This window comes from Dermacentor andersoni, chromosome 2 (assembly GCF_023375885.2).
Source record: "Dermacentor andersoni chromosome 2, qqDerAnde1_hic_scaffold, whole genome shotgun sequence".
Taxonomy (NCBI): domain Eukaryota; kingdom Metazoa; phylum Arthropoda; class Arachnida; order Ixodida; family Ixodidae; genus Dermacentor; species Dermacentor andersoni.
In genome coordinates, this window is record NC_092815.1 from 91,894,930 (window position 1) to 91,906,757 (window position 11,828).

General features: G+C 44.2%; 1 protein-coding gene across 1 annotated transcript; it reads right to left on the reverse strand.

Moving 5' to 3' along the window:
- Window positions 1–1,827: 1,827 nt before the first annotated feature.
- LOC126542043 (zinc transporter ZIP1-like) lies at window positions 1,828–10,288 on the reverse strand. The gene is made up of 5 exons (XM_055077039.1): window positions 10,243–10,288; window positions 9,800–9,813; window positions 8,759–8,829; window positions 5,098–5,299; window positions 1,828–4,707 (listed from the first exon to the last, which is right to left on the reverse strand). The coding sequence occupies exons 1-5, from the start codon at window positions 10,286–10,288 to the stop codon at window positions 4,039–4,041; spliced, it is 1,002 nt and encodes a 333-aa protein (XP_054933014.1). The 3' UTR covers window positions 1,828–4,038.
- Between the last annotated feature and the right edge of the window lie 1,540 nt (window positions 10,289–11,828).

The window sequence follows — 11,828 nt, forward strand, 5'->3', positions numbered from 1 at the left end:
GTCGAAACGTTGGCTCCTGCATTCACCTTGTTCACGTTTTGCTCATCGTCATAATCAGAAAGTGGTTTTGGCACGTAAAACCCCATAATTTTTTTTAGGCATATCATTCACGTACATTTCACACGCCGTTGATAAAAGACTCTGCTGAGGGGGTCACTGAATTCTCCAGGTTTTTTTCAGGGTCAAAAAAGGATGCAAAGCAATATGAAGTGAGGTGTACACACAGTAACATATTCATTCTCGAGGCACAGGCTCTCCACACCATTTTGAATAATTGTTAGTTGGCTACCTCCTCCTATTTAAAAATATAGTAAACTTTGTACTGTGTATATGTTTAAATATATTGCGTCTGTGTATGGTGTTCACAGTGGAAATTAAAAAAGATATACTGAAGCAAAAAATATGGTTGAGGTAGCCACCAATGATGCTTCTGGTGCACTTGTCCTCCCATCGTCAGAATTTGCAGAAAACAAGTGAAAATATGATTTAAAAGCCATGCTTGTCCGCGCCGACATTGATGCAGTAAGCTTTTAGCCACAATAAAATTTTCACTGGAAAGGTAGAGGCAGCTCAAAATAAACCTCAAGAGATGTCGGTAACAGAACTCTGGTAATAAAGCTATATGGGGGGGGGGGGGGGGGGGGGGGGGGCAGAAAATTTCGGAGGGGGCTCGGGCCCCAGACCCCCTCATAGTTGAGGCACCTGCGAGACTGCATGCCATGACGAAAGTGCTACTGCTGTTCATGCATACATAAGTTTTCATTCTCTATGACCCATCAATTGAAAACATGCTCTCGATCCCCAATGTCTGCCTTCTAATGCTGATGAAGCTAACCTTTCCAGAAGTCGCTATATGAAGTTGGCAGCATGGCCAAATGGAACTGCATGCCATGTGTAACATATTGGTGGTGCTTTTGGAGCTGGAGGGGGGAGGTGTCCTAACTTGTTGGAAGAGCCTTTAATCCACACTCAACTTGAAAATTAACAGTGGCAAGAAGTTTTCGAAATTATATTGTTACACCAAAGTTACAGGCGTTTGAATAAACATAAGCAGTCATCACAGTTTCTCAAGAATGCTCTCTTGACCTCCTTGTGTACTTTCACCAACTTTACGCAGTACAGCAAAAGCTACGAGTCACATCAGCTAACTAGAAGGGCTCTAGCAATCATCATATTTAGCAAAATTCTGACTGAATGGAATGTTCAGGGATTAGAGGCTTCTCAAAACACAGTTGGCTCATCACATTGGTGCTCTTGTCCTTCATTGATTGACAGACAGATTTTGCCCTGTAGACGTCATGCACATTACCTCTCTGGCATCATGACAAGTGAAGAGACTGGGAAAGCCCAGACAGGAGCACAACACAGTTTTCTGAATTTGTGGCTTCCCTTTGCGCATGTAGCACTGCCATGTTTGCCAAAGATGATCGCAGTATTTTATAAACAATACCCGCGTGCTTACGCATATTCAGTGCTTTGGAGATGGTTTGGGGGCTTCTTAACACACACAAGCTGGACTTGTGTTGCTTCTGTTCATTCAGTAACATAAGGCATCGATCTAGTTTGTGCTACAAATGAAAACCTGACTACTCTGTACAACACATACATAAAAAATGCATGCAGCTAGTTCGATGCTGAATAGAACAGTGTTATTCATGTCCTCTTTCCAGGTATGTCTCATGAGTGCAGGGTACTTTTAGACCATTTGTCACGTTTATTTATATGCCTGCACGGAACACGTAATGAGAACCCCACCCACATGGCTGAAACAGCTTTGCGCAATTTCAATTCACCTGACTGGCCAAGGAAAAAATATCCAGCAGCAAGAAAAGTCAACAGCTCCGTTTATTCACTGGTACAACACTGCCTACACATGTTAAAAGGCACGCCCCATGTTCAGTAACAAAACAATTCTGTGCTCGGAGCGGCACAGAAGCAGCAACTAATGTGACTGATTGAAATGCAGCACTGAAGGTAAGATCACCGTAAGCTACAGGTGTGACCAAAGCTTATGTATAACAACTGTGCCTGTGTGATTCACTTTTCGCGGTGGCCATTGCAGGGGCAACACACTAGAGAGCTCTTCAGAACAAGACACAAATGTTTGAACCAACACTGTCTGCTTGCATGCGAAGCAATGCAAGCTTCATGCAAGTTCCAACATGGATTTCGTTCTGCAATGGTTAAAGTAGTGTGCGGAGAGGCGATGATGGAATGTGAAATAAAGTCAGAAACTATATCATTATATATTTTTAAAAATCTGTTCATTTGATGTAACTCGGTTAACAGTTTTGTTCACAACATGGCAGAAAAACAAAGCACTTTTAGAGCCAAGGTGCCAGATTTTGTCTGTTATATAATTAAGATAACTGCATTGAGCGGCATGTCAATATCATCCTAAATTTTATATACCTATACAAAGCATTCAAGCTTGCAAGCACCATGCACACACTGCAAGTAAATAGAAAAAGCACAGTTCCATGAATGTTGCATGAAAGTTGCACAGTTGCACGAGAGTTGTGGCAACTGCCACTGTGGCTGTTGTATAAGGGTTTCTATAACTGGAATGCTGACACGATGCCTGCAGGCTATGGCATCTGTTGGGCTGACTAGCTACACCTATAGACTCCCTGCTATATACGAGCCCAAAAAGTATGGTGCTGGGAACCCTTGCCCTGCGCAAATGAACTTTGCATGGCTTCTTCACTATGCTCAATTACTTGCAATAGCATCAGAATGAGCAGGGGAAAAAATCCATTCTGAATGTAAACCAAGCTAGCTGCAGCAATACTTTTTCTAATCAGAATCATGATTTATTTATTTATTATTTATTTAATATCTGCAGGTACGATTCTGTCTGGACTAAAAGGGGAAAAAAATAGAGAGATACAATGAAAAGACACACCGGGCACAAGGTTAGTACAAGCTACAGCAGTCACGTTACAATAAGCACATTAAATAGGTCACTATCCTCTTATGTATCACAGCCTAGAAAATACAGACAATCTTCACATACTGCCAACTCAAGGCACAATTCTTTGTTATTACTCGTTGAAAAATTCGGGCTTGCTCTCAGTGAAGTGGCTTGAAAGGCAACTTTGCTACGAGAGCCATTTAATTTTGTTGCAAGCTTGGTTGAGACAAAACCACAGTAGCCTTGCAGCTCTGTCACCTAACACGAGTTGTACTGGAGAATAGATGGTAAACAAAACACAGTACTGTGACACAGCTGCATTTGCATATAATGTAGCTTGAAACTGGACTATGCAGGCAAATGAAAAATGTGCACAATTTTACTCTTGATTCATGTGGAAAGTTCTCTGTTCTGTCCTGGAGAAACAGGTATAATGCAATGATCGGTACACTTCCTACAATACTTAGACATGTGAAGATAGAATGCTCCGTTTGGAAAATTTGCAGAGTATGTCACAGAAAAGAAGAAAAACATGAGAAAATCTACAATCTTGCTTTTGTCTGAAATGGCTATATTGCGCCACTCAGATTACATCTAATGCCTTTGGCATATTTCTTCTAATTTGGTAAGAACTATAATGGATATTCCAATATTGTGGATATAAGGTATCCTGGTCGGGCACTCTAACTGGCAATGAATGCTTCCCACTACTTACATTCCATATTAGGATATTATATTTTTGAAATGGGTGCATGAATTCAAAGCCAATCAGGGTGCTAACTTTAGATAGAGGTTCACTCTATAATGTGCAGATTTTGTTTCTGGTTCGCTTGCTTCACTGTGTTCACACTGCACACATTAGCTGCCAGTGTATTGAAACATCTTTCACTTCTTGTACATGCTGATAATATTTCACTTATTCAACTGAGCAGCAGTAGGTTAGGGCCATTCACTGTGAATAGTAGCTATAGGGTACAGTGCTTTCAATGGAGCCGCATGGGCCCATTTAGATAACATACCAACTAATGGACCCACACTGTTGCCTGCAATGAGCCATGCAGCGACAGGCAAAGCTTTTAGCAAGCACAAGCATCATCAGTAGCAGGTAATTAAAAGATATGTGATCAGTGAGGAAGAAACAAGAGCAGCATTGTGATGGTGCCAACACCTAGGACCATAGAGAGCACCTTTGGTAGCCTGTTATGCGTGTGGCTCATTTCGTGGGGCAGCACCTCAAAGAAAGTCACGTAGAGGAATGTCCCACATGCCAAGCCCTGAAGAATGCCATTCAACAAAGCTGCTTCCCCGGTGTCTGCTTGCATAATAAGTATGGCAAACACCATGCCAAGCGGAGCCATGAGTGAAAAAGTGAGTGCACTCGTGAAAATGCTGCAGCGCCCGAGTCGGCTGTGCGCCAGGTTGATTCCTAGGGTAACAGCTAGGATGCTCTTGTGTATGGACACTGCCACCAGGATTTGAAGCAGGAGCTGTACATTTGGCTGCAAGCCTATGGCGATTCCTTCAAAGATTGAGTGCAGTGAGAGGGACAGCACAAGCACTATGGACCGGAGGCTGGAGTGAGAGTTGGGGTCTCCGTGCATGGATTCCATAGTATGCTCCTCTGCCTCTGCATCTTCTACGCCGGTGTTGTCGGCCACACCACGCACAAGTCCGTCACCATATGAGTCTGACTGCTGGAGGCTACCATAGTTCGCCACAGGCGTGTCCCGGCCAAATGGAGACGAGGCATTAAAAGTGGCCCTTGAATGAGCTTCCTTCCAGAAAAGTGCCACCTATTAAAAGGAAAAATGTTTCAGCTTCAAAGCAGTCTGATCACTTGCAAGACCTCTGTTCACATACCTCTTCAACATGTTCACTGTGTTGCGGTTAAATGACGGGTCACATTGGTTACTCATGCTTGCAGCAACACGTCTTTCCATTAGCGAAGCAACAATACCTTCGTGAATAATCAAGATAAGTAAGAAATCCTGGCGTATGCTCACAGATCTGATGAAAGTCAACCTTAGTGGGAGTGTTCTGACCCCTACACTCTAGCACAGCCAGATGGGTTGCTCTCTCGGTGCAAAAAAAAAAAACTATATTAAGAAAAATTAAGATTACTTCGTTGGTAGGCTGATGCGTGCCTTTGAATGTTAGCAGTTAAACAAGGTTGGGGCACTCACCTGCTCAATTATAAGAACGAGGAGAAGGCCCCCAATGCAGAGGAACTCGACAAATGGAAAGTCGGGTACATTTTCCCAACGGTCCACGATGCCTTTGTTAAACTGGTTGCGTGCCTCAGGAAGCAGATGAAGTAGGCATGTAGCGAGAAAAACGCCACCACCAAAGCAGCTCACAAGTGAGACTGCTGCCTGATAGACATGTCTGAAAGTAGAGAGAAGCAAAAGCGCTCATGGAGTGCATATTTCTGGCACTGCGACCAAATTTGCAGATCTAATGCCTATGCATCTACTTGGGTGAAGAAACAGTGCATTAGAACAGGACACGGGGAAATGACAGACGTGAGCACTGTGTCTGTCGTCTCATCTTTTCCTGCTCTAAAGCACTATTTCTTCACCTAAGTACATGCCAATAGGCCCAAATTAACAGTATTTATGTACACCTGGAATGTGGCATAAATGAACATGCCAGGTGTATGTAAATGTTTTGGCTAAACTGCTCACTCATCTGCTTGCGAATTTCACACAGAGGTGGAATTTTGCAGTGCTTGCTATGCAATGCAACGTTAGAATGCATTACCTGCCTCTTGAACTGAGCTGCCCACCTGAGTCACGCAAAACAGCAGACTAGGTCATAGTTCTTGTGTGGCGCTGTGAACAGAACTATAAGCAGCTACGTACCACTTGATTTGCCAGAAACAGGCTCATCACTAGTATATCTTTTATGAGCACCTCTGTCTAGCCGTGGCTTAAGCAACCAAGCATATTGGTACACTGGCTTAGCTAGTTTCATTCATTACTGGATGACACATAATCTGTTCCAGCCAAATATATAGTTGAAGCCATATTGAAGTTACTTGTAAATATTACAAATATAAGGTCAGTCCAATTGATTTAAAATTTTTATCTATTTCCATAACAACTATTTAGTTTTGTTTAGCAGCAGCAGCGCTTTAATGTGATATAGGATGCGAGGAGATTTGGCACAAGCTTAGCACAGCAGGCAAGCTGAAAAATTCGGCAACTCTCTACACATGCTCATATGCATTTGCATGCCCTCTCTGCATGGCAACAGCAATGTCGATACATATAGGTTGCAAAACTTGGAACTTAAAATGTGCCAAGAACTTGTAGCTAGAGACATCATGTATTACACACCGACTGAAGCACGACTAGGTGAGATGAGGAAAAGAGACGAGGAAAAACACTGAAATAAAATAATGCTATGTAGAAAATTTTTTTTTTAAATGTTAAAAAATGTTTAAGCAGAATACAGCCAACTAAAGCAACAATTCACTGAGGTAATACTGGCGTCCAAAAAAGGCAATTGCATGTTTTCTCTATATTAAAATATAAAAGTTGGTTCATGGTAACCCCTACAGAATAGTGCTTCTGGCACAAAATTTAGCCAGTCTGTAGAAGCCTTTTTACAGCTTTTAGGTTGTGCAGAATGGTGCTGGTCGATTGAGTGTCGCGGTTTGGTCCAAGTTTCTTTAATTTGTTTGCCCAAGGCGTGGCCTGCTCTTGACTTCAAATTTTGCTGGAGCTAGCACAGGGCATAGGAAGATGTGACTGCACATTGTGTGTTATCATGCATCTTGATGCTGCTGCATCCGATGTGCTCTGTCCTACCGTGATGATAAAAGCAGAGCGCTATGTGAGGATACACCGTGCACTTTTTGCTCACTCTTCGTAATAGGAGCTCTGAGTGCACTACAGGCAGCGATATTGGCAGGTTGAAATGCTTTTTAAATGGTAATATGGTGCAATGCTGTCATGTCAGATAACTGTCTCGTATGAATACAAGGAGGTGCAAAAGCTTTTGAGTGCTTTGTGGATTCTGTCAATAGGTTTTTAATGAATTGCAATATTGTGGCAGCGTGTTGGCCATAGTACTTTTCATCCATTGAAACATATTTTCTTCGTCGTTCATGTATTTTGGCTTTATAGTTCTACGCTAATAAAAGTGAAATGGCTTTACAAACCACTTTCGTACTGTCATTCATTCCCATCCTAGTCCCTCACGTTCTTAGGGAATGTGAGCCAGCCTTATTATGTTCACCTTCAGACAGAGACCACTCTTGAAGAGACATGCTGGTGCGTAAGCTGAGGCAACCTGTACGCTAAAAAAATAACAAATTAAAAAAAAAGAGAAAGAAATCTATTTGAGTAGCGGTCAAAATGCCGGACCTTGTAATTTAAATATTCGCGCCAAGGAACGTAAATCACGACATAAATCCCACTTCCTAATGTGACGGCATTATTCACTTTTTTTTTTCTTGACAGAAGTTGTCAGCTCAACACAGAGATGGTGATGGTCGCAACATGCTGCCAATGAAGCTGCACAGGGTGATATGGGCTGGACAAGTTTTGAAGTGAGGGAAGCTAACAGTAATATTATGAAGAACGACTGAGGAATACGGAAGAAAGTAAATAGGCTGGGAGAGTGCTCAGGTATTTGTACAGGAATAACATTGATTCACAGTGGAGGAAAAGAACTAGGAAGCTTATCAGCAAGTATGCTATGGTGAGCAACACAGCAATAAAGAACGTCAAGTGGAAAGTCAGAGAGGCTGGGATAATCTGATGGGTGGCGGCAATGGAAAAGAAACCTGCCATAAGTAACTACTTAAGAGGAAAAAAACAAAATCAGGAAAGAAAATTTATAACTTAAAGAGAAGCTCATTACTTTTCGAAGCGAGATCAGGATGCCTTAGAACATGCACTTATAAAGTGAGATATAAGAAAGAAGAAGAAGAAGCATGTGATTGCTGCAATAAGGCTAGGGAAACAATAGAGCATGTTTCATTGAGATGTGAAGATATCTGCCCAGCAGTCGGCCTAGGAATGTCTGGCCTCCTTGAAGCCCTTGTGTTCAGCGAGATCAGGGGGAAAATAAACATGGCTGCAATAGAGATTAGTGAGAGGTGATTGGAAGTTTGGTGGAAGTAGAAAAATGACAAACAACGGAGGCATACAAAAACAAAATTCACAATCAGGGTTCAGAAACTTTGGTTATGGGAATTCATTGTGGGGTTTTCTTTTCTTTTTTAACATAGGTAGGACATTAGCTAATAAAATAACAAGAGCATGTTGGCGCTACCAACCGCCCCGTTCCAAAGGGGATCGATGCTCATAACATTCATCCATGTCATTTTCTGGACATGTGCATTTCGATGAAAGCTGCGCTACCATTTTACATGCACAGGCGCCCAAATCTTTAACTGGCGTGCGCGAGCGGCGACTTTTCCGTGCGTCAGCGCCGTATGACGGGGCGAGGCTGGAAACAGTCTGAGGCTGTACAGTCTGAGGCTAAGCGCATGCGGACACAGCGCGCTCAGCTGGGCCCATCGTCTGCTAGGCTGTTTCCAGCCTCGCCCCGTCATACGGCGCTGACGCACGGAAAAGTCGCCGCTCGCGCACGCTAGTTAAAGATTTGGGCGCCTGTACCTTGGTAACAGCATGCACTTAACACATGATTGCGTGAGTTAGGCAAATGTACACGTAGTGCGCGACCTGTGTTGTGACTCACCTCCGCCTCGGGTCCCTCACGTGACGAATTCTGTGCGAGAGACTGAGAGGCAGGAACACTAGGGTCGCCGAGAAGATAAAAAACACGAAAACCATAATATACTTGAGGGGGCGGAGCTCCATGTTGGCTCACATGAGAGAGTTGCTGCCGCGAGCGAACACCACGTCCTGTGGGGCCTTAATTTGAACCAGGCGGAGATCCACCTGTACTGAGAAGAAGAAGTTTTATGAAACGTCCCGCGCACATGACTAGACTATAAGTATCTGCACACGTTACTCCGGAAGTAAAACTGCGAGTGAATAATGCATATTAGGGAGTTTTGGTTCTGATTGGTGTTGTAGAAATAGCGGGGCGCTTTTTTCGTTGCTGGGTGCTTTTCTCGTCGCGACGATATATTGAATTTTTAACAAGTATTGCCACAGGAGGGCACATATAACCAGCAAACGGAGGCCTTAGGAAAACACCCGTCGCACGCACCTGCTTTGCTTTATCCGTTTCGCCAACTCCGCGGCTCACGCCTACCGATTTTTGCACATGTTTTTGCAGAAGGACTTTTATTTAACTCAAAGCGGGTCATTAAAAATTATTACGAAATGTCCCAGAGAGAAGTATACTAAAAGCTTGGCGCGAGCGAAGATACCCCAGGAGAGCAGGCCCGGTCTCTACTACGGCCCCTACTGCTCTCCCAGGGAAATCAGTGATTTATTTTGAAGGTAGGGCGCCGTAAGGCGCGAGAAAGGTACAATTTGGCATGACTGACTCAGCACGAGCGCTGGAGGCGCGAGAAAGTGTGTCCGACGTACACCCAGCAACGAAAAATGCGCCCCGCGACTTCTACAAAATTCAGAACCTTGCCCGCAAAGTTAGGGGACGCAACCGCCGGACTGACAAAAGAACGCGTACAAAAGAACCCCAAAGATGTACAAAACAACGTAAACCGGGCGTGGCACTTCGCGTACGTAAATGTCCTTTTGTGTACGCAAAATCTAGACCTTCCTATGGTCATACTAAAGTGCGCGACCCATGAAAGTTACTAATACATTCGTGCGCGAGATGACGTCCAGTCCCGCAGTCAAGACGACAAAATCATGCATTCGTGTCAGCGTCGGGCATCACCACAACACACAGCACACATAAAATGTACAGACATTACAAAAGGCCATAACGACTCACTCTGTGCAGCACAGCTCAGCAGCTGACATTCACATAAGCTACACAGTGAGGCTGCACGGTCAGCTCCGAGAATGTCCCGACACCTAGAGCAGGAGCATGGCTTGTTCTTAGCAATGTGTTGTACCGCGGTCCGGCATTTGGTTTTGGGCTGAGCACAAGACAAGTGAACGTTGTATACGCGCTACCAGTCGCAGTAGCAGCCAACCACTAAACTCGGTACAGACTCAAAACACTGATACATAACGTCGGATGACATCGTAAGACGCACTAGCAGCACCGCTGTCACTTCTTCGTTGCAGGCTTGTTTTCGTCGAACCGGTTCATGTCATCACAGCAGTTTGATTAGCAGTGAAAAAATAATAATTTTGCAAACTTCGTTGCCTAACCGCTCGCAGCCTCCCGAAAGAGGCGGCTGGCTGACGACGCAGACGATGTTTTCTCACATGCATCTAATTCAACGACGGAGGCGGCATCTAACTGCCTGGCCATTGAACTAGAGCGTACACATACTACATTGGTCTGAAAGTGAAAACTTGCGTGCACAAATATTTTGAACAATAAGAGCTCGTATAGCAAAGCATATGTTATTAGTGTTGGGGCAGGAATAAAAATATCGCAGTATCGCAATACAGCCAAGAACCAAATACAACTAAAAAATTAAATGCTAGTGCGCTTTACAAAGAAAAGCAGCAGATGGAGCCACCATACCGAGCGTTCGTGCACATGGTCCGCGCATGGTTCGCGCTCGAACATTTTGTTAATTTTGTGTAGAGTGGGACAAGCGAATGGGGCGATGCAAGGGTGATGCGTGCTTGGCGTACTTTGCAGCCTCGGGAAGGGAAAAAAAGAATTGGCTGGGGCTTAGCTAAGGTTAAGCCTGGATATCTCGAAGCGAAAAGGTTCGGTGATGCTTACGGTTTAGCTTATGATTATGCTTTATGATTTAGCCTATGGTTATGCTTACGGTTTAGTTTATGGTTATGCTTTATCATTTAGCCTATGGATAAGCTTACGGTTGCACTTATGGATATATGCTGGTTAGCTTATGGTTATGCCATACGTGTGCCTTGTGTAGCTATGTAAATTGCTTATCAATGATATATACCATAAGTTATGCCGGATTATTAAAGTTATTTATTCATCATATTGTTGGGCACATTGTCTTGCGATTTCTGTACAGCCATAAACACAGCTCTCTGTATCGGTAGTATCACTCTCTTCTCCTGCCATTATGAATGCGCACACCTATTCTCTGGCAAGCGGTTATATAGTCGGCCTCCGCGATAATCACGCGCTTGCGGCGAACGTCTAACGATGACGCATAGCGCGTGGCAGTGGCCACCTGCGCCTACTCCGAGCACGCTTTACGGAGCCAATTCCGACATACGCCGGCTCGCGCGAAGCGCGGTGTTGACTAGTGTAGTGAAGCTTTTCGCTTCAAAACTGAGGAAAGGCTACACCCATTCCGCGCGCTAAGAGAAAGTGTGGAAAAAGTGACGTGGTGGTTTCTTCCATCTATGATTTCTTCTTTATTTTTTCCTTTTGTCTTCCTTGTTATGGTTGTGTGCGCTCACACGTGTTGCTCCTTAGGTTTCGTACTGTGGCAAAGGCGTCGTGTGGGCAGGTTTGCGTTAATCTCCGTGTTTTGTGGCGCTGTGTTATCTGGACCGTGCTCTCCAGTGGCCAGGTGTGACAGGAGGAACTAAAACTCGTGAAATGAACTCGCGTGCAACGCTGTGCGCTATGTACCGCGCCACGGCAGGCAACGGACGAAGGAATATCCGCGGAGCATTTTGCCCTCTTCGGCGGAATCATGCTAACGTGCCATCGCAGGCCGAAACAGATGCGTTTCAGAACCTGCACAATGAACGCCTTCAAGGCCAGTGATGCGTAATCCTGGTTTTAGAACTTCGTGATCAGTAATAACTTGCTTTCGTGCATATTAGAACACGTACGTTACTCAACACAGCACGAACTCTTTTACGCAGAGAGCGTTCAACGGTCATACACATTTATTTATTTATTTATT

Excerpts from the sequence above, each read along its gene's own strand:
- LOC126542043 (XM_055077039.1), bottom strand. The coding sequence starts at position 10,288 with ATGGCCAGGCAGTTAGATGCCGCCTCCGTCGTTGAATTAGATGCAT. Across the intron at positions 5,300-8,758 it reads CGCGGCAGCAACTCTCTCAT|ACATGTCTATCAGGCAGCAG; the intron begins GTGAGCCAACAT and ends CTCTACTTTCAG. Across the intron at positions 4,708-5,097 it reads TCGTTCTTATAATTGAGCAG|GTGGCACTTTTCTGGAAGGA; the intron begins GTGAGTGCCCCA and ends TCCTTTTAATAG.